This window comes from Podarcis cretensis (assembly GCF_951804945.1).
Source record: "Podarcis cretensis genome assembly, chromosome: 2".
In the NCBI taxonomy this organism is placed as follows: Eukaryota; Metazoa; Chordata; class Lepidosauria; order Squamata; family Lacertidae; genus Podarcis; species Podarcis cretensis.
This window is the reverse complement of record NC_137171.1, coordinates 66,082,222-66,105,924: the sequence shown is the minus strand read 5'-3', so window position 1 is coordinate 66,105,924 and position 23,703 is coordinate 66,082,222. Positions and strand designations below refer to the sequence as shown.

Here is a 23,703-nt window from a genome sequence, read left to right as displayed (position 1 = left end):
AAGGCTGCAATTCAACACAGTTACCTAGAGTAGGTCTCATTTAACTTAATGGGACTTGCTGCTCGGTAAACATGAATAGGATTGTAATGCTACCATCATAGCAAGCCACTTCACTACAAGGAAATTCCCAAAGGCCCATGGAATCGTTTGCTTTTGTACAGAACACTATTCGTTCAGGAACCCTAGTCATCCACAATCATGCCAAAGAACAGAAGCACCTTCCTTTTCAAGTCAGAATGGGTGTTTTACCTGGACACTCTTGTGAGCTATTTCTCCTGGCGTTGGCCAGTTTGTGGCATCCCCAAAGTCACCAACCTAGTAAAAAAAGCAGAGTTATTAAATTAACAGAGTTTCATATAACAAGGAATTCCCCTTTGTAAAACTGCAATATTTCTCCAGCAGGAGAACTTTTCACCTCCTTTAAAAATCCATATTAAGCACCTACTATTTCTGTCCTTTTTCATGGTGAACAACATTTCAGATTTCAAAGGCCATGACAGAGTACAGTAAATGGGCAGCGCCTACTCTTACATTCTCTAGAGAAGGGGTAGCTAGCATGATGCTCTTGAGGCGTTGTTGGACTACAACTCCCCCCCATCCCTGACCATTGGCTATGTTGCCTGGGATGATGGAAGCTGCAATCCAACTTTGGAAGGCAACCCATTCTCTAGAGGCCCATTCATCTTTGACTTGGTTACCCTGTGACACCAACTGCCAGAGAGAGTAATTCTTAAGACTATTTATATCAAGCATTTAGAAATTAAAACTGCATAAAACACTTTTTAAAAAGAGCAGGTGTGTCTGCTGCAGCATTGCTGGGTACATTTAATCTGCCTTCTTTAAATTCTTGTTCTCTTGTCATCTGAACTGTTCCTGACACATTTCAATGCTGCAGTTTCCACAGTCTTGTGTTCCTCCTTAAAATGCAATGGAAGGAGGGGCTTCAATTCAGTTTCAGCAATAAAGGCATGACTAAATGTTGTCATTGCAAACACAGTGCCACCTAGTGAACACTGTTTACACTAGCAACACAGGTGCTACGAAAGGTTGGGACGATAATTCTGGGGGTGTGGCTAGCCATTCACATAAAACACCTACTTTGAAACAACTGCAATGGTTGCTGATTATCTTCTGGGCCTTTATTGCTCTGTGATTGTAGTCTAGATTATATGGTTGTTGCTGTATTTTATGTTAATTTTGGTTTTCAAATGCATTTTTCACACCTTTAAAACTCAGTGGAGGGCATATTTTAAAATGTTGCAAATAAACAAAAAACAAAATTAAATAAACAAACAGAAATAGTGATGTTTGGGGTTTAAATGACAAGAATCTCATACATACAATAAGGAGAAATCTCAAAGGCCAATCCTAATCGATTTGGCCCACATTTCTTGCCTTATAAGGATACTTCAACTGTGGCCTAAATGCAGTTTCACATATTTTAGAAAGTGCCAAAAGCAGATATGCAAGTGCCTCACACATATTCCTGTGTGTGCATTTCAGCAAATACACACAAGCTCAACAGATGCACATGCACATGCAAGGAGCATTTGTATCTTCTCCTGGAATAATTCCAACTGCTATGGAATAATTAAGTGGATCTCCAAGTCATTTGTGCATCTGTTTCTCCACACTGTCTGCAACATGAAACATTACCTTAAAATAAAACTGACTTATACAATAGGTTTGCTTTAAGAAAAATGGTTGACTTTATTCTTCCTATGCGGATGGGGGTATGGGATGTGGAAAGAGAAGCAAGTTTCAGCAACGACAAATGCTGCTTCCCAAGTAAGTATGGGAAGAAGGAATTCAGTCACCAGAAAAAGGAGGAAATAGCAAGCAATGATATCCTTAGAAGATAGGGGACGTTGCATGACATTGTACAATGGATTAGTCTTACATGGGGAAGATTTTGCTATCCTTACACATGACACGGCAATTTTTGTTTTGCAAAACTGGCTGCATAAAGTTAACCATCACCAGCTCTCTCCCTTACTGAGCCAAGGTTGCTTGCTGCATTACTGCCATTATGTTTTGAAACAGTAATATTTTTATTTATTAATCATCACAGTCTATGCCTAGGAATACCGGATGGCACATAAATGTTATAATTCAATGAACTTTGCCATGACTGACTGAGCTTAAATTAGCAGAGCCTCTTGATTTGCAAGCACATCTTGAGCTTTGCCCTCTAGCAGAGCCTGTGACTGCAGATCAAATCAATGGCATATCCTGCTTCCAGCTGTTTTCATTTTCTAACCCTTGATACTCCATTGAGATTTCTTCTGATCTAGCCTGAATTATGTCACCTTAAAGACCTCTCTAAAGTTTGGAACAGAACCTGCATGTAAGGTGCCGTCGTTTAGTCGTGTCCGACTCTTCGTGACCCTATGGAAGGTGTCAAGTCCCCTTAAAAACTACATATAAAGTAAGCAAAAAAGTTGCAGAGGCCAAATGAAGCTGGGCAAGAACAACACGAGAGCACACTTTTAGGAAGGCATTTCATTAATAATGAAACTTTATTGCCTACCACCCATAGCAAACATACAAGGGAAACTACTTTTGTTATACAAGGGAAACTATTTTTGTTATTAATTTGTTATCACAAAGAGGGCCCCCTGCAACAAAATTGCAGTGGATCTCTGGTGTGTGTTCCTGAGGGGACAATTTAAGTAGTCACACCCCATCTTTTGCTTTAATGGGGAACTGGATAAATTAATGGTGGGATGAAGTTAAACACAGCTACTAGTATTGTTGGCCTCCAGGACCAAAAATTGCATTCAACACCAGGAATGTGCTATTGCCCTCACATCCTGCTTGTGGACATACCATAAACATCTAGTTTGCCACTGTGCAGAACAGGATGGGTCTCTGGTCTGATTCAACAGGTCTGTTCTTATAATGCAGTCTCTAGTGCCCAGAAAAAAATAGCAGCATAAACCCAAGCCTGCTCGGTACAGGTATAGTAGCTAAAACCAGACATGCAACTTCAACAAGCAAACATCAGTTTTTCTGATGTGCAGCATTGCAGACTGAAGCATTTTTACCACAGACTAAAACTGCTCCGTGGGCACCAAGTGTAGCAGAAGGCAACCTATTGTACTGATGGTCAAGGAATAAACAGCAGAGAAGCCCAAAGGGTTAAAGAAACCAGCCAATGATGGAGGGTGGGAAGGATGTTGGCATATCTTCCCAAAAACAGTTAACAGGAGTTGTTTGTTACCAAACCAGTAACAGGCAAATTGAGTCAAAGCTGAAAACGTATTTGCAAAAGGCTTTCCAGATAAATCTCCTGTCGTAAGACAGAATCATCCATTCACCAGCAGCTGCACACAGATTAAGACATGTACTTGCAGACCACTAAGTGCCACAAGCACAGAACAGGTGCACAAGCAAGGAAAGCCTAAGAACAGATACACTAAAAAGGTGCTGATCATGAAAGTTAGAGCTGGAAACAAAAAATAAAGACCCCTAAAGCTGTCTTCAAGTTTTGTCAAGAAACCACAAGCAAGATAGCTCTGAGAACCACCGTTAACCCACATAATAAAACTGAAACAGTCCCACAAATTAATTCTGATACACAACTGAGTGTCACATTCCACCTCTTCCCACACTTTGTGGAGTATTCACAAATATGAACATTAGTACTTGCCTTGCTTCCTTTACGTTGCCTTGGATTTGCAGCTTTCACCACCTTGGCTGGGGTTGAATGCTCTAGTGAGAGGGAAGAAAAGCCAAAAAATTAATATGCTAAGTTGGTCACTGAAGCGGTTTTTAGTCCCTATTGTATCACTCCATGCAATCACACTTAACATTCATCTACCTTCCAAGGAACGACCAGGTCAGTCTCTAAGAAAATCAAGTCTCTCTTCCATAACTACTGGGAAGATCAGTAGATTGAAACATGATATTCAAGTTCAATATGTAGAGCCATGACTCTACTGAGATTCCCCCCCCCCCCTTTTTAATAGATTGCTCTAAGCAGTCTGTACCCATAAAACACTCATCTGAGAGTAAATGGACAGCATTTATCTTCAAATGGTTCTCACCCACCCATAGGCAATACCTATGTTTTCAAGCCTGGCATGAAGAGGAGTTATTACCAGCCAGGACTGGCTCCCAAGGCCAGGCTGTGAACCTGCTGTGTCCATTCACTGCAAAGGAAGGAAAATGCGAACTCTTGGGAGGAAGTAGGAGGTACTGCCTACTACCCAGGAGTGGGGAGGAGTAGGCAGTGCTTTCTACTGTCTCTCAATTCTTTCTTCAGAGGAGCCTGCCCCCTAGTGGAGGGCGTGACAGAGCATCCCAGTAGTTGGACAATGCCAAATTGAGAGAATACCTTTCTTTCACTAGTAAAATAATACACGAGACCAAGAATTTTAATCCCCTAAAGTTGCTGAATACAATAGCAGCAGCAACAAAACGTATCAGAAGCAGCTACCTATAAATCAAAATCTCAAAATAAGCAGGCTTCCCCACCAAAACAGGGCTAAAGCTAGCTGTGCAGAAGCCAGAAAACAGCAAGTTGCAGAGTACTCTCCCAAACTCTCCTGCCACCTTCTATTACATTCCCTTACTATGGTTTTCCCAGTATTTGGGTTGTGTATGGGTCTTCAGAAATACATCCTTATACAGGGAGCATACAGTTTTGCTTTGTTCATCCAACAGGGGGGGAAATGGTTGGTAAGAAGCTTACTGTGGCCCACCACTTTTTTGTGGATCAGCAACCAATGCTGAGAAAGATTTTAGGCAGAATGTGTCCTTCAGCTCTCTATATTGGACAAACGGGCCAAACCTTATGCCAAAGAATAAACGGACATAAATCCGACATCAGGAACCACAAGACAGAGAAACCAGTAGGAGAACACTTCAATCTCCCAGGACATTCTATACAAGATCTCAAAGTAGCTGTTCTATTACAAAGGAATTTCAGAAATAGACTGGAAAGAGAAGCTGCTGAATTGCAACTTATCACCAAACTTAAAACCATGGAGAGACCTGGTCTGAACAAAGACATTGGATTCTTATCTCATTATACATGACAAAGCCATTTTTCACCTTCTCACCCCTTGCTTTTTCCTGTAAGACCTATTGCAGTCGTTAAGAGTCGTCAACAGGCTCATCACAGCTATCTGCCAATCACCCAATCCCACCACCCTTCTGAGTAATACCCCTCCCCACCTTCTCACTATATAGAAGGGTCTGGTGACTTCTGTTTCAGTGTATCTGAAGAAGTGTACATGCACACGAAAGCTCATACCAAGAACTAACTTAGTTGGTCTTTAAGGTGCTACTGGAAGGAATTTTTTTATTTTGTTTTGACTTTAGGCAGAATGATACTAGAGTCTCTCCTGAACTTTGCTAGTAGCACAAAATCACCATTGCTGTAAGAATCCTAGTATGCAACATGTGCTAATGAAGGGATAGCGTATAGACTGCCAACATTATCCACAATATGTACCTCATGGACAGAAGGCAATTTTTTAAAGTGAAAAAAGGAACTCACTTGCAGGCTTTCCGAAAGCAGGGTGTCAGCTAAAAGATCTGAATTAGCATAGATACTTAACGCTACTAAAAATTACATTGTTGAGCAGAAATGATTCTATTATTGTATGCATGAAATGAGACCATAGCTGAGAAATATCCTTTTTTTTTAAGAATAATATTTATTAAGGTTTTAAAGGTTACAAAAAGAGAAAACACACCAAATTAAACACAAACTTATAAAAAAACAGAAAAATAGAAACAATTAAAAAACAACAACAACAAAAGCACAACAAACCTTCCCATAACTTATCTTTCATTTGCTTGTTTCCTTGACCTCCTCACACCTCCCTTTTTTGTATTCTAGTTTGGTTAGCTATTTCAACAAATCCTTTCCATCCTTCCCAATTTTTATACTATAATTTATCTTAATATAATGTAACTTTACCTTTCCTCCTTTCATCCATTAACAGTCTATTTTTACTTAGTCCTTTATAATATTTCTGCTAAAGCCACATAACTTCATTCCAGCCTCCTTCTAACATTCCTTAATTTTACGTTTCTGTAAATAAACTTTAAATTTCTTCCAATCTTCTTCCACCGACTCTTCTCCCTGGTCTTGGATTCTGCCAGTCATTTCCGCCAGTTCCATGTAGTCCATCACCTTCATCTGCCATTCTTCCCGGGTGGGTAGATCTTGTGTCTTCCAGTACTTTGCAATAAGTATTCTTGCTGCTGTTCTTGCATACATAAAGAAAGTTCTGTCCTTCTTTGGCACCAATTGGCCGACCATGCCCAGGAGAAAGGCCTCTGGTTTCTTCAAAAAGGTATATTTAAATACCTTTTTCATTTCATTATAAATCATCTCCCAGAATGTCTTAATCCTTGGGCATGTCCACCAAAGGTGAAAGAATGTACCTTCAATCTCATTACATTTCCAACGTTTATTATCGGGCAAATGGTAAATTTTTGCAAGCTTGACTGGTGTCAGAAAAGGAGTTCATGATTGAAGGAAAATCTGCTTTCTGATCCCAAAGAACTCAGAACCCCGAGGGCTAACAAAGGAGCAAACCCCCAATTAACATGCCACAAAGTGACCTAGAGGAACAGCTAATTTCCCTTAACAATGAAAAGGCTAACAGTCCCTGTTCAAAACGAGAAAAAGCAGAAGGCACTCAGAACTAGCCAGTCATTCTGCCAAACTATTTCACAAAAATGGAACGGGACACTGCCACACGAGACTCTGGATGATCCTAGATGATATAGTAACTTGCAGGGAGTTATTCACAACAAGCTGAGGCAGCAAAAATTCAGACTTTGCTTGGTGGATGGAAAAACGTTCCAATGGTTGGTTTCCAAGGGTGGCCACTTCCAACAACCACTGCTGAGGATCACTTTCTAGGAAGCGTTAAAAAAAATGGGCAAGTTTTCCTAGTCTGTCAAGAACAATGTAGCACTTCTTCCCAAAAGCAGACTGAGCTTATGGGGCAATGACAGGAGCAATCGGCCATTCACCCTCAAAAATCATATGAATTAAACAGTCTTCTGCTAAAGTGCATACAATCTTTAATATCACCTCGCTTAATGAGATAAAGGCTGTGATAGTCACAAGAACCTATTGCTCCCTAGAGCTTTCTTTCCCCTTCCATCCATTCTGAACTTCCCCCAAAGGAGGGCAGAGGAAAGCCATAGTTTGAAAACCACTGGGCTAAATGTAAAACTACAACAACCTACAACGGTAGAAAAAGACTGTCATTCACCCCTCTGAACAGGTTTGAATTTGAAAAGAACCCAAGTAAATAAAAAGTCAAGGAACTTCTATCAAAAGCCTAGCAACTTTTAATTAAGACTTACAGTGGTGCCCCGCAAGACGAACGCCTCGCAAGACGGAAAACCCGCTAGACGAAAGGGTTTTCCGTTTTGGAGGCGCTTCACAAAATGAATTTCCCTATGGGCTTGCTTCGCAAGACGAAAATGTCTTGTGAGTTCCTGCGGGGTTTTTCCCCTTCCCCCCCCCTTTTCCTAAGGCGCTAAGCCGCTTATCAGCTGATCTGCTGATAAGCCGCTTAACAGCTGATCGCTAAAAGCCGCTAAACCGCTAATAGCGCTAATCCGCTGTCAATGGGCTTGCTTCTCAAGACCAAAAAACCGCTATACGAAGAGCCTCACGGAACGGATTAATTTCGTCTTGCGAGGCACCACTGTACTTTTTAATTTAGGGAATGATATTGCACTCACCAATTTTGTATGGTTATGTAAATGTTGCATGATAACATTAGCAATAAGCAAAATCCAGTGATTAGTACTGTATATGAACAATAGTATACCAACTCCTGTTTGGCATGCAACTCTCTGCTGAGATTCCAGGAACCAAATCCACTTAGTGTGGTAAAAGCCTCCCAGCAACTACTGTCAGGCACCACACTAGGAATTCATGCTGTAGCCCATGGGTAGGCAAACTAAGGCCCAATTGCTTTCTAAATCCAGCCCGCAGACAGTCCGGGAAACAGCATGTTTTTACATGAGTAGAATGTGTGCTTTTATTTAAAATGCATCTCTTGGTTATTTGTGGGGCATAGGAATTCGTTCATTTTTTTCTTCAAAATATAGTCCAGCCCCCCACAAGGTCTGAGGGACAGTGGACCGGCCCCCTGCTGAAAAAGTTATTGACCCCTGCTCTAGCCAGTGTTTTCCAACCTTGGATCTCAAGCTGTTTTTTGACTATAATTCCCATCATCCCTGACCACTGGTCTCGCTAGCTAGGGATGATGGGAGTTGTAATCCAAAAACAGCTGGAGACTCAAGGTTGGGAAACACTCTGCTCTAGAGAAAAGAGCACATTATTGCTGGAGAACTCATAACTTTCATAACCAGTTCATGCACTTGATTTCATCACTTGATTTCTGAAGCAGAGAACAATTTGCATGTGTGAATGAGCAATTTCATATACAAGCGTACAGACAGAACTTTTAATATTGTTTTAAATCAGTGTAGATAATCAAAGTGTTAAGCGATCAAGTGATGCAAATGTCTGTGTGAACCATTATGTGGGATTCTATTAGCTAAAAAGAGTACACAGAGCTGTAACAATTTGTCTCCAGTTACATTCCCTCAGGTGGAGCATGTTTAGGGCCACATGCCAGCAATGAGTAGAGCCAGAATAAATTTGCAATGCTGCAGGTTAACATCCTTTATTTGTGTTCCCATTTCCTCCATTTTTATATCTGGTTCACGCTTCGCACTTTACCTTTTCCAACAGCACAGGGTTGAAATATGCGCACCTACATCAATCCATTCATTTTGACTCCACCCATTTCCATCCCTGCCCCCCCCCATCATCTCTCTCTCTCTCTTCATGCTCCCCGAATCCTACAGCTCACTGCAAGCCACAATGCATAAAAGTAAGCGATTCCCAGAGGGGCTGATTGAAGACCAACATTGGTCTGCAACAGCTGTATCATCAAATGAAAGTAGGCCAGGGGCTGGGAAAAACTGGTTCCCCATCACTACCTATATATTATAGTTTATGTTCATTTATATTGGGCTTGTTTATAACAAAGCACCTAAAAACTTAAGGACTTCTTTACTACTGGTACAATGCTTTATCTTTATTACTCTTTACTACTTTTCTACTGGTCCAATACTTTCATGTTTTCATATCCCCACCAAGGAAGAGATGGTTCAGGTCCATCTTTTCCGCCGATGCTCTCCTATAGTAGAAGCTTTGTGCAATGGTGGACTCCATTTTGTTTCATTATATTTATACACCACTTGATTGTAAACAAACACACATGCACCCAAAATCCAAAGTGGATTTTTTTTTTACTATGCTTCTAGTTTCACTTTTAATTTAATTCTCAAAGCATGATGTGCTGTTGGTGAAATGAGAGATTAGAGCATAAGGCAAAGGAGAAAAATTAGGCAGATGAGTGGAAGCTGTAGCTCCACCCTTAAGCCTCAAGGAAAAACAACTATCATCTGGCAGAAACCATTCCATCAGGCTGCAGCAGAGGAAGAAAAGGGAAGCAGCCGAACTCCCACCAATTCTGCTGGAAGACCAATTCTATTTGGTTTCTCCTCTTCCTTCAACTGTTTCGCCCCCAGTTTCTCATTGTAATAACTACATAACATTACAAAGTACTGATACCTGAGTTTGCTTGCTTTCCTGTTCCCTCTCCATCACTTCTTCCATTTGTATTGCATATTTTGGACTGTAAGCAAGAGGGGGCAGGAGCTGTCTCACTTTTGACTGATTGTTAAGGCTGCATTACTATAGCTCAGTCGATAGAGCATGAGACTCAATCTTAAGGTCATGAGTTCGAGTCCCACGTTTGGACAAAAAGATTACTGCATTGCAGGTGGTTGGACTAGATGACCCTTGTGGTCTCTTTAAACTCTACAATTCTATGATTCTACTATCCCAACCCCACTCCAACCCACTCCTGCTAACAGCAGTGGGGCTTGATGGAGTAGCACAGCCACTTCTATAGCTCTGCTGCTTGCTCACACCAGCTAGGGCAGAAAGGGAGGGGTTAAGAAATGCTTCTTTGTCGCACCTGCTCCCAAGCTGATGTAGCAAAGAGGCCTGGATTGGGCCCGTTTCGGTGACAGGGCAACAGCAGAGTCTATTCAAGATCCAGCAGATCCTGTGCCAGCTTCTAATCACCCCCTTTGGGGGGTTTCCACTGGCTATTGCTGCAGAATAGCTTGTGACTACTGTCCAGTTGCACTGTAGCCAGGCAAAGCAAAGGTGGATAGATATTTCCACACCATACAAACCCCTCCAGTATAGCAGATCAGTGGTTTGAACTGTCCTGTAAATCACAGTTCTTTAAACAAATATAACCTTAAAAAAAAAAAAACTTTTAAAAAGCCGACATAATGGCATTCAGTAAAACACCTTACAGGGTATTAGTATCCTACAACTGCTGTGTAGTGTAATTTTTTTTTTGCCATAGCTGTTTGCTTTAGATGTTGTGAAAGCCATATTGATAGCATTCCCAGTGCTAGGATTCTCATGAATGTAATGTAATGGATTTCCGATTTGCAATGGTTAACAACTGTAAAAAAGAAAAGAAAAAAAAGCTTTTCTGCCACCCCATACCAGGATTTGTAGTAACTCCCCATGTAGATTTTTAGTGGTAAATGCAAATCATTCCAATGCAGTAGGCAGCAGGCTCTCCCTTGAGCCATCTTTTTGCCTCTGGCTCCACCTCAGCCAGTATGCTGCACCTGGCTCCAGGTGGTGGATTCTCAGGAATCCAGTTAACAGAATAGATTCTGAAAGTCTGAAGCCTGCCCACCTCTATTGTGAATTATGCTAAAGTTCTAACTTGCCATCAAAATAGCTCACAAAAAGCATCTATAGACCTTTTATCACCAGATGGCAGCATACTGTAAATGCACTACCAGCCCTTTCAGTCCTGCACTAACAAGGCAGATCTACTAAAAAAACACCAGTTCCCGAAAGATACAGAGGGGTGCTTATAAAAACCAGTCTGATGTTAGCAGCAAATGCATATTTAGCACACATGCATGGACACACACACACACACACACACACACACACACACAGCCTCTGAGCTAAAAGCAAGGGAAGGCAAATAATTTACATGCTCAAGGTCATATGCTCAAAGGTTTTCACTCCCATTCTAATTCAAAGGGCACCCCCCCCCCCACAAACACCTTTTTAAATTCAGCTAGGCTAGGTCACTGTGTCTTTTCAAATCAGGCTAGAGACGGAAAGACAGAGAAAGAAATAACAGCTTTTTGACAAATGTACCTCCTCACTTGCAGCATATTAAACTGGAAAACAACAATTCAGTGGGAAATCCAAAGGTTGATTGCCTTTCCAAAAACAGGTAAGTTAATCAATTAGCAGCTCTCTAGATCTATAGGCTATATGCCATATCAGAACCCTACATTTGCCACTGTAGTCTAATCTGGAAACACACTCAAGGTAATAGAAGCTGTTAACATAGGAAAGAGGGAGGAGGGAATGCAAGAGTGGGCTGGTTTTGGTCACTTCCGGAAGAGACCTGCAACCCAGCTGAATGCCACGTTAGTCCTTCCACCTGTGCCTGTCTATCATGACCATGGGCAGGGACTGTATGACATTTCTTGGGAAAAGGTACATGTTTTTCAGCTGTCACAATGCACCTCCATGAACACAAGATGCCAGATTCTAACAACTATCCTCACCTGGGCAACTTCACAGAGCTATGCTCAAGTTCACCCAATAGCTACAGCAGCTTAACAAGTCAGCAGCAAAAAAGTAATTGAAAGGTATGTGGGTCAGGCTTTCTTTATACTCAAAATGAATAGCACCTCTTACAAGCAACGTCTCTCTTAAGCCAAGAAGCTTTACTGTCGAGAAGTTGTACCTCCAAACAGTGTTGAAGTATGGGAGTAACTGCCACACAAGTTATTCAGGGAATGAACGCTAGCGAGCATTCAAAGAGGGGGCATCAGCCTAAAAGCATTGCAACCTTGTCCTGAGAGAGAAAGCAGGTTTTTCCACAGAGCCTTAGCTCTGCCTCCCTGTGCATATACAGTCAGGCCTCTAATGAAAAGCTCGTTAACAGTTAATTATTACCTATTCAGATACATGATCTCAGCACAGAGGAGCAGCCAAGGAAGGAGGAAAATGGTCACATGACCCAAATCTTGTTCTATGAAAGCAGAGTCAACTATATTTAGTGCTATAAATAATGCCTACATTCCCACCCTCAACCCTCCATGACAACCCATAGAGGCCACCTATCTCTGTCCCACGCCAAAGGAAAGCCAATCTCCTCCCTCTTGTCAGATATCTTTCATCCCCTTCTGCCAAGGTAACTGGCCTGTGCCCAACTCTGCAGAGAATGGTGCACTCTGCATATGAGTGACAGGCTGCAATCCAGCAATGCAAGGCGATCTGTTCTACTTCTTGGCCCATGCAAATGAGAGCAACAAGTTCTGCAGCAGCCACTGTGCCAAGGAGAGCAAAAAGAGCAGAGGGGTTGGCAGCCGAATTCCAGAATCTAATTTAAAATGCTTGCAGTTCCCTTCGGAGCCTCAGAGAGCCCGAGTGACCACTCTCCCTTTGGCAATGTAGTAGCAGTGCCTTAGCTGCTTGTCCAAGCACAGATCCTGTAGAAGAGGGATTCAGTTTTGATGCAGGTTCATTTTCTTCAGATAGATAGCATTCCATACCAGACACAATCCTACTTATTGCTGGAAACTGAAAACTTAATATGCAAAGACAAGCAGTTCCCATTCAGGAAGGGTACCATAAAACTGTACAAAAATAAAGAACTCAAGCAGAAAAGCGTAACTTACATTAGTCACAGACAGATTTTTAAAATCCCCTAACAGGGCCGTCCAAAGGTCAGCCATGCCTGGAAAGAAACAGAGATTAAACCCCCGGATGCATTATTACAATGTTCTTTTTGAACAGTTGCTATTAGGGCATTTAAACGAGCAAAACATAGCTCTGAAGCATCCTAAAATGGCTTAAAGGTAAAGGTAAAGGTACCCCTGCCCGTACGGGCCAGTCTTGACAGACTCTGGGGTTGTGCGCCCATCTCACTTAAGAGGCCAGGGGCCAGCGCTGTCCGGAGACACTTCCGGGTCACGTGGCCAGCGTGACAAAGCTGCATCTGGCGAGCCAGAGCCGCACACAGAAACGCCGTTTACCTTCCCGCTGGTAAGTGGTCCCTATTTATCTACTTGCACCCGGAGGTGCTTTCGAACTGCTAGGTTGGCAGGCGCTGGGACCGAGCAGCGGGAGCGCACCCTGCTGCAGGGATTCGAACCGCCGACCTTTCGATCGGCAAGTCCTAGGCGCTGAGGCTTTAACCCACAGCGCCACCTGCGTCCCTTTAAAATGGCTTAGGTGTAAGCAATTAACGACACAAGACACAACTCACAACTCACTCAAATGTCTGAATGATATAAGCAGTGTAGAAACCTACACTGTTCAATAATATATGTTTCTAATTTTAAACACTGGTTAACTGGATTAACAACAAAAAAGTAAAGCAGAAGAAAGCAGCAAAGCCTGAGAAAGTTGCATTCTTTCGGCATGCGAAAGAGATCCTCTGTGCCTGTAGCTCAAGTACTACCTAATATGTGTCCTAGAACTAAAAAGGAAAATTCTAAATCAATAGCAACAAAACTTAGTTAGTGTAGCAACCAATCAAGTTTTTGGTACAAATATATAATATAAATATACCATGAAATATAAATCTATTATAATCCAACATGGATAGTTGACAAAACACAACCATCACTGCAAAGTTAACCTCTTAAGTGCCAGTATTTTTATATATCCATCTTCCAGCTTTGTAGTCCTGCCAAAAAGAAATCTGATGTAAGGACGTGTTTCAGAGCTTTAGTGGCACCACTTAGAAAGCCCTGTCTCATATACTTGCCACCTGTCTTCTCACAATAATAGGACAGAAAGCAGGGTCCCTAGCTGAACTTAAAGACTGAGGTGGTTCATTATGCCTGGTTGTTTGGAATCAAAATATGCTTTGAACTTGCTAATTCTGGTTGGCTAACTCCATGATTTGGGATTTGAGGTCTGTGAGCCTTAGGCTGCAATCTTAAACATCTGAGTAGACCTGCATTAGATTCAACTGTTAAATGTTCCATTGAAGTGTCAGAAACCCAGGATAAATGGCCTCTTTTCTTTCTGTTTTTAGATTAGTTTTATCATTTTTTAAGTTTCACACAACTTTTAATGTTTCATGGTCTGCAGCTTTCAGATGTCCAATTGCTGTTGCTGCAATTTTTAGTGCCTTGCTTAGGTTTTTTATTGTTATATTTTGTGATTTTATTACATAAACTCCTCTCAATCAATTTACACAAAGTAGCCCAATAATATATAAAATAATTTCAGAGCTACTTCTGTGCTTGCATTTTCTATCTACTCTGCATTAAGCTTTATGTTCACTCCACCCTCGTCTCTACTTTACACTCACAATTCTGTGATGGTACCACAACCAGCTCAAGATCAGAAAGCATGGTTCATGGCCAAACAGGAGAATCTGAACCTGGCTACCCCAGAGCTGGTTCTCTGCAAGCCACATCATGATTTGCAAACCCACCTCAACCCATGGCTTCTAATTCTACTTTGGTAGCCCACACATAATCTTCAGAAACCATGCTAGACTGTAGTTAAGCATTCTCAACTATGGCTGACCATGATGTCCAAACTGACTATAACTATGCATTAGGATGGTTTCTGTGTGCTGATTTTCACAAACATTGCTTTCTTTTTTCAACTTCTAAGAAAATCCAGTTTGGAGATGAGATGCCTTTGAAATGATGAAACTGTGTGGAAGTCCCGAGTTACGATGTTGTTTTATTTATTATGGTAGAGTAGACCTCCCTTCAATCACATTCCCTAGGCAGTATACAAAAAATAAAATTAGAATGTAGCAAGTATTTCTCAAAATGATTAGGTAGTCTTGAGGTCAATCAGTTTAGGAGTATGTAAAGCAAAGCAAAAAGAAGAATACATACTACAATTAAGAACTGAAAATAGATTTGAAATTTTAGCAATTTGTTTTTACCAGTTATCCTCCCCCCTCCCTGAAATTATAAACAACACTGTTCAGATGCATTCATCCACAGTAAACCTTTATTTTCTGACAAGCTAGCACAGCCTGCAAATTCAAATGAACAGGAATCCTATTTACTGTACGGACCCCACAGAAAATCTGGAGATTAATAGTGGAATCTAAAAATACAAAACTGATAGATTTTGGATTGACTCTGAAGCACCTGGTTTAATTCTCTGCTCACGTACAGGTTCACTTAATTGTTCTGGACAATTTCCACTCTTGCCTTCAACATCCAAATAGTAAAACACAGTTCATCAACCACTTTTGTCATCAAACCCAATGATAAAGCCTTCAATGCAAATCCAACCTCCATGCCTCACTGCAATTCTGCCTCAAGCGTACTGAGCAAGAGATCTGACTGCAACGTGGCAGGCATACTGGATGGACTCTTATGCCAGAGGCACCCTCTTCTACTCCTGTGTGCAATAAAGAACTGCTGGCTGTCCCACAGGCTGGCCACCCAGGTTGCAAAAGATGACCTACCAGTTAAATACCAGGTAAATTATAACTAAACTACTATTCATTATTTATTCTTGAAGGAAGGGAACTCTCTCAGCTACACCCACTTGCCGTATTGATGCAGCACCAAAATTGGTCTGGGGCAGGGCAACTTACTATGGTGTACCACGCTACAGACCTGGAGTTCTCAACTGCACTGTGGTGTGGAGGGTTTTTCAGTACCTCCCCAGTCACGTTCAGACCACTTCCTGCTGGGTTTAAGCCAGCAGCAACTACTACCCTCTGTAGGGGCAGCAAATCCAGTAGGGCAGTCCAGAAATGAACTTAATTCAGGGTTTCCAAAAAGTCCTCAAGGAGTTTCCTGTTGGCATGTCCAGCACACCAAGCCTTCGTCTCAATTGCTCAGGAAGTTAGCACAATTGTTCCTAAGGGTTCTCTCTCACAGGGCAGAGCCTGGTCCCTGGTTTACCTAGTAACTTAGCTAAGGAAGCAGGCAGCAAGACTACTAGAATGCAGGTGGTAGAAGGCTCACATCGAATATGACTAAACACAGGTAAAAGTTCACTACTGAGCCTACTCTGTGGCCATAACAGCAAGGAAACACTTCTCTGCTAACCATCACATACTTGGGAGTGGTGTCCAGCAGAGATATTCCAAGCAGCTCATGGCTTAGTACCACATGAAAGGATTCAAAAAACCTTCAGCGCCTGCTGTAACATGTTTGCTAAACATGTTGTCAAGACAAAATCGTTTACCTTCACCTTCATCAGAGTCTAGATGCCACAATTATGGCAGTTCAGTCCGAGGATGTGTCAAAAGCACTGTCTGATGTAGCATTGTGGGATGAATTTCAGTTGATGCAGCTTGAAAATGCAAGACAAGGTGCTTGGGGCTATGTAACCTACTTTTTGTTCACTTGATCTTTACCACTCATGGCTAATTACTAGAGATGGGGAAGATCTCCCAAGCTTTCCTCAGATTAGCATGGAAATTACCAGGGTTTTTAAAGAGAGAAATGGAAGAACTCTGATGAACCTGGACACAAACAGTCTAGCCAGTTATCCATACTTTGCTGCAATGTGTTACGAGGGACCTGAACAGATTTTGCAAGCTGCAGTTAGAATTCTAGCAGCTACATTTTAGAAAAACTAGGATCTCTAATTAGAAATATGATTTTTGAAAAATAATAATAAAAAAGACCTTTACTGGCTGTTCATCAACTTCCTTTTTCTTTCTTTCTTTCTTTTTTTTCCCAGCTGTTCATCAACTTCCAATATCAAGTCAAGGTGCTCACTTTTAAATCCTTCACAGCTTGGGATCCAGGTATCTAAAACAACACCTAGTCCCTACTACCCATATATCAATATTTAGTGACATTTTCCACCAATTGGAGAGGGAGATGGAAACTAGAGAAAGAACATTTATAGCTGTGTTATAGTGTCTTTGGAATTCCCTCCTATGAAACCCACTTGATTCCTTCTTTATCTTTTAAGTGCCATGCAAAAACTTTATTTGCCCAGGATTTATAAAAATATATCTGGTATTTTAAGCTCCCTATTCCTATAATTGACAGTACTTGACACTATTTGATGGTTTTAATATTGCTTTATATTTATTGTATCTTAATGCACAAAAATACCATTAGCCACCCTGGGAACCATTGATGGTAATATGAAAATCTTTAAAAAAAAATATATCGAACCTGTGCTGTACATCACTTATCAAGGACAGTATACAAATAGCTAATATTTAATGATATGGTTTGAGGCCAGCTCCAAGCCTGTTTAGCATTTGGACTGGTGACCAGAGAGCAGCAAAACAGCTACAATCTCCTCTCTAGGAGCCCATACAATGTTAACTGGGTCGTTCATTATACAAATTATTATAATTACATGTCAATTTATGATAGCACCTCATGCATCAGATGAAGCAGACTTTACTCTATGAAAGCTTATCCCACAACAAATTTGTTAATTTTTAAGTCTGTTTTATTTGATGCCGCAGACTAAAACAGCAATCTTTCTGGCCATTATTTTTGTAAGGCTTGCAACGTTTTATCTGCAACAAACAATGAACTATGAAAAGGAGCTTATGCAAGTTTTCAAAACAGCCCATTATACTGATAGAGGGAGAACCTTGCACATTTTTGCTGAGTCAGCCTACATCGCTAATCGTGGTTTAAAACCATGTGGCACTTTATAGCATTTGGCTTGTCTCTCTCCATACACCAGCTGCAGCTTTAGGAGCTATCTATGAGCCCAAACCATAATAAAAGCTCAGTTTTGTTTGTTTACAAGAGAGTAAAGATTTCTAACAGCATTTATGTCCAAGCAAAAGTAACTGAATTTAGTTATAGCTCAAATAAACATTTCTTTATCTCCACTTTGAAAAAGCTAACATCTTTTGAAATGTATTTTAAAGCAGGGTTGGAGAACCTGCAGCCCTCCAAATGTTGCTGGATTGCAACTTGAATCAGCCCCAACCAGCATGGCCAATGATCGGGGATTGTGGGAGATGTAGTCCAACAACATCTGGAAGACCATTGGTTTCTCCACCTGTTTTAAGAAACCATCCACACCCCTTCTCCTTTTAATAACCATACTGTGTCATACTGTGTCATACTTTTAATAACCATACTGTGTCATCAGCATCAGCAACCTATTCCTCAAATTCACTAACATTTGAGATGGATACTATTCAACCAGGCTAAACACAAAAAACTGCATCAGAGCAGTTTGTCAGTGAGGCAGCTTTAATGTTACCAAGATAACAAACATGAAATAAACTCTTACATTTTGCAAAGCCAGACAAAAGAAATTCTCAGAACAAACTGCTGCTTGCTTTCTGGCTCATGCAAGCAGCTGCAAACTCAAAAGGGACAATTAAGCAAGGACGACCAGCAGGGTCTAGAGTTATTGCCCAGCCAGAAATAATCCCAATCCTTACTCCTTCAAAGCCAAAGGATATCCAGAATACTCTCTAAGTACAGTGAGCAACATCCCTATAATGCATTCCCATGCCACTGGGAAAAAATATCCATACGATCAGACCGATCATGTGGATCTTTTCCACCTGACCAGCTTTCTGCCACGAGAAAGATTAGCAAGCAGGTGAGCAAAATCCATGTGGTCAGCTTGCAATAGCACACTATGGCTGAACGATAACTGGTTTTCAATATCGTGATATATCACCAGCTAAATGTCACAATATTATCAATATATCAAGATATCTGAAATAAAGAAGGAACCATGCAGAGCTGAACAGGACAATGTCCTAGCAACTGTTACTACTTAAGGGTCTAAAACTGATATTATCAATCACCTCATGGTCACTTTCATCAACAGGCAAGCCAAAAGGCATCCAAATGAGACTTTTGGTTTTGGACTTGCCTACCAAATTGTAGTATTCAGGACAATCCAGAGTATGGTGATGAGTCATAGTGTATAAAAATAATCTGGGACTGCCAGATTGCCAGCAGCCCGGTGGCGGCAGAATCCACAATATCACTACCACAAGTCCTCGCAGGTCACCTTCATTACTGCTGCTACTTTTTGCCGCTGCCACTGCATGGCCTTACTGGCCGCCACCTCCCATTGCTGTAAAGTCTTGCAGGGTGCGGTTAATGCCATCACTCCCTCGCAGGCTGCCACCAGTACTGCTGTCATTTCCCATCGCTGCTGTGAGGCCTTGTAGGTTGCTGCCGTTACTGTCACCACTTTTTGTCGCCACCACGAGGCCTTGCAAGCCGCTGCTACTGCCCCCACCTCCTGCCACCCCTGCAAGACCTTGCAGGCCGCTGCTGCTACTGCTGTCACTTTCTATCGCTGCCACTGTTTGTGCCACCATCGCAAAGCCTCACAGGCTGTCACCACTTGTGTCACCAGCTCCTGTCGCCACCACAAGTACTCGCTGGCCACCATTGATTGTGCCACCAGCACAAGGCCTTGCAGGTTGTTGCCATTTCTGCCAATACGTATCACGGTCAGGGTGAGCTGTTTCTGCCACTGCTGCTTCTGCCTCCTAGCAGGCCTGGTGGCAGTCCCAGATTATTTGTATTCACTATGACATTGCGATGTTTAGCTGGTGAGCTATCGCAGTGTTGAAAACCAGATATCACCTAGTCTTTACAAATGTTGTGATTTGCAATATATTGCCAGCTCAAATAATATAAAATTATCACGATGTGAACAATTATATTGATATACTGCCCAGCCTTAATGTACACTTTTATTCCAGAGATAATGGCTCCGACACGGGGGGGGGGGGGGGATTAGACTTTGCATTAAGGTTACACAAGTATTCCAAGTTGACCTTCAAGGATGTGTACAAATAAAGCGACAAAAAACAGAGGTTAAGGCAAAGGCTTTCACAACTCTGCAATCCAAGATCCTTTTAACTACAGATGCCTGGAATTTAACCCACGGCTTTCTGTACATGGTGCACATATGCTACACAACCAAGTTCTACACTCCTGAAGGCCACAGCTTTTATTCTGCAGAAAGCATGCAGGTATTTTAATATAAAAGTGAACATGTATGTGTATGCACACCGTACGTAGGATTTATTGAACAGACGGAAACCACTTTTGAAAAAGGATTAAGCAACATGTTCAGGGTGACAAAAACACAGTCTAAATACATTTAAACTTCTGTTCTTGGTAATATGTGGCTACACAAGTAGCATTTGTGAAGGGTAATACAGTGGTGCCCCGCAAGACGAATGCCTCGCAAGACGGAAAACCCGCTAGATGAAAGGGTTTTCCGTTTTGGAGGTGCTTCGCAAAACGAATTTCCTATGGGCTTGCTTTGCAAGACGAAAATGTCTTGCGAGTTCCTGCGGGGGTTTTTTCCTCCCCCCCCCCTTTTCTAAGCCGCTAAGCCGCTTATCTGCTTATCCAATAAGCCGATAAGCCGCTAAAAGCCGCTAAAAGTGCTAAGCCGCCAATGGGCTTGCTTCGCAAGACGAAAAAACCGCTAGACGAAGAGACTCGCGGAACGGATTAATTTCGTCTTGCGAGGCACCACTGTAAAACCTTTGAAAGCCTGCCTTAGGAAGTTCAAAAGAATATGGGCGAGGTTGACATACAGCCAGAGGTCCTTTGGCAACAGAGCACAGAGAGCCCAAGCTTATCAGCACCTTTAAGCAAACATCAACTTCAAATGTCAGCCCACAGAATATACCTGTTGTGGTTTTTTTTTTTTCCTTTCTTGAAAAGAATATTCCAACCAGGACCTAGCACTTTTTAAATGACAGCCACCTATTTTAAAACATTATCTGCAAAGTAGTTCTGTTAGGGGAGTTCTTACACTTGAACACTGAAAAGTGTGACCTCAATCATCCAGTTAAGCCAGTCAGCACCAGAGGTCAATCTCCAGGAACTTTGATGACATCCCTTTTATAGTTACACTGATTTTGGAATCTGCTGCCAAAGCACCTGCTTCATTTTACTTGAAGGGATGGCTGGTCCTGCCTAGGAAAAATGTGTAAGGTGATGGGAAAATACAGATGCTGGCAAACATAGCCAATATATTTTGTTTGTCTGTTTGTTTTTTAAAAAGTCAACAAAAGACACACAATAGTAACATTCAACAGGCCTCAAGTGACTGCTTGAAGGACACACCTTCACTAGCTGAGCCCCTGCAAGTATAAGATTACAAATTTACTATGCTGGTTACCAGCAACTAACACACTCCATCTAAACAAGATAGCACTTTCTTTGGGCTGCATCCACTATAACTGGAACAGAAGCAGATGGGAGATTGTTAAGAACTGCTCCTGCAAAAGCATATGTAAAAAAATCAAAATGAGCCCATTTCAGGAAAGCAAAGAACCTCCATCACTTTTGTTTTAGTTGCCTCAAATGCAGCAACCTGATTGCCTCAAGTTTCTTAAGAGGCTCGCAAAGCAAGACACTGTCAGGACAATGGAAAATGTGGGGGCTTTGGCTCTGCATCTCTCTTTACACCAAACTTTTCAACAGTGAGTCACATCACTGATCTCCATATTATTCAACCTCTGACACTAGGGAAATATGACTGCTATTGAAAGTCATTTTGTTAATTCAGGAACATAAAATGCATTATGCATACTTTGATTTACTATTGAATGGTCATGTCTGGTGTATTAAAAATAGTTTACTCAGACAATAATTATAAACTGATTTCATTATTTCAAGTTTTTCTTACAGATGGAGCTAAAAGCAAGGAACCTAGCAACTCTTTGATTTTGCCATTTTATGAGAAGTAGGAAAAAACAATAAAAGCAGAAATCATGCACATTATAGTACAAGAAGTTATTATTTATTCTGAAAATTATTATGTCCACCAGTGTTAAGCAGACATCAAGCGCTCATTTCCACAAAAAGAGCAGAGAAAAGATGAGGGGAGAAAAAAATTCAAAGAAAATCACATCCTTCAAGGGCAGCCCCATAAAGCGTAATGTAGTGGTAGTCTAGACATAAGGTGCTATTTAGCTCCTAGCTTTCATATCTCAGTTTCTAACACTGCTCTCTGCCTTTTTTGATTCATTTGCAATAGCCTGGTACACAGTATTAGAAACTGGGATAGGAATGTTAGGAGCCATGTGGCTCCTGGGACCTGGGTTGTGGGCTCCAAAACAAAATGTCTAGGTGCCTTTTGAGGGGGAGGGTGGAAACCAAGCAGCCTTGCAGGAAAAAAATTAATCTACCGGAATCAGATGGTCTGCAGGTAGTGCGGCAGCAAAAGACACATCTCGCGCTACCCTGCCAAACATCTGATTCACCCAGCAGCACAGCAGCAAGAAAAAAAATACTTGTTTATTGCTGCCAAGTGAATCAGGCGGTATGCAGGATGGCATGGCTGCAAAAGATGCATCTTTTGCTGCTGCGCTGCTGGGCAAATCAGGCATTTGGCGGCATAGCGTGGTAGCGAAAGACGTGTCTCTTTTGCTGCCATGGTGCCTGGCAGACCAGCTGACTGCAGCCAGGCAGGGGGAGATGCTAGGCACCAAGGATGGCATCCGGACATCTCCATCCAGTTGCAAAATGCCGGTTGGCGGTCACAAATTGTGACTGGTGCCCAGCGAATTTCCAACACCGCTGGTGCAATATCAATTTTAAACATATACAGATCAAAAGATGCCTCACAGTCCCTTCTTATTTTGTGTTAGGCAATACAGTGCATTAAGATTCAGTTTATAATCAAGTGATATGACATTCACGCATGCTGCAATTCAAGTATAGGCTTGTGCAATTTGTTTTAAAACAGCAGTGCTTTTAGCTCATTTTAACACACACACACACACAGAGAGAGAGAGAGAGAGAGAGAGAAGGTTGAGAGGTTAAGCTATGGTAGCTATTATGTCCAAACTTTGATTTGAGTAAATTTACCTGCAAGCAAACATTTAAAAATACAATGAAACAGTAAACCATAAAGATGCTACAGTTTTAACCTGACCCAACCTGCAACAAAAGCCAAACTGCTGAACTTGGCTCTAAGATTTGAAAATAAATATGAAAAGATTTATTCCAACAATTACTACTGCGATAAAACATATACACCAGTCTTGCATTTAACCACTCATCTGGATACCACTGGCAACCAGAGAGAGAATGTGGAATCTTGTCTCCACACCCCAGTGTGTAGTCTGGAAAAGGAAGAGCAGAGCAATCTGTCCATCTTTCACAAGTCCACTTGGCTTCCGCCGAGGCCACAAAGGAAGAGAAGCAGAAGCACAACACTCAAGATACGGAGGAATGGAGCAATCCACCAGCCAACTGTGCTTCTAAGCTGGACATACAGGAAGCAAAGCCCCTTCTTGCACGTCCAATTTGAAATCAAGCGGACAGGTAGCAATCCATGCCTCCTCCACCAACCTGCTGCATTTCCAGACCAGCCTGGGGAGAGGGGAAATTTTTAGGGAAATTCCCCATTTGAGGTAAAACAGACAAATAAAAAGAAAATGCAGGCTAGTAACTTTTAGGAACTTACTAAGAAGGCTAACATATATACAGGTATATATTACAAAAATAAAAGGTCACAGCTGCTTTTTCTCTCAGCGACTTATCTGTACCTGGAGAGAACGGGACATTCCCTATCGTAGTCCCCACCCTCCTGATAACTGTGCAAATTGGATAAGTAGCAAAATCCTTGCCTGATCCACAAGTGCC

The 23,703-nt window shown here is 41.7% G+C and overlaps 1 protein-coding gene across 4 annotated transcripts in view; it reads right to left on the bottom strand.

Annotated features, from left to right (window-relative positions):
- LARP1 (La ribonucleoprotein 1, translational regulator) overlaps positions 1 to 23,703 on the bottom strand; it is a 65,956-nt gene that overhangs the window by 27,055 nt on the left and 15,198 nt on the right. For all 4 annotated transcript variants that reach the window (XM_079968194.1, XM_079968195.1, XM_079968196.1 and 1 more), the window contains exons 2-3: positions 3,653 to 3,714; positions 250 to 315 (exon numbers count right to left, since the gene is read on the bottom strand). In XM_079968194.1, the coding sequence (XP_079824320.1) occupies positions 250 to 315; positions 3,653 to 3,714 (128 nt within the window). The remainder of the gene's footprint in view (positions 1 to 249; positions 316 to 3,652; positions 3,715 to 23,703) is intronic.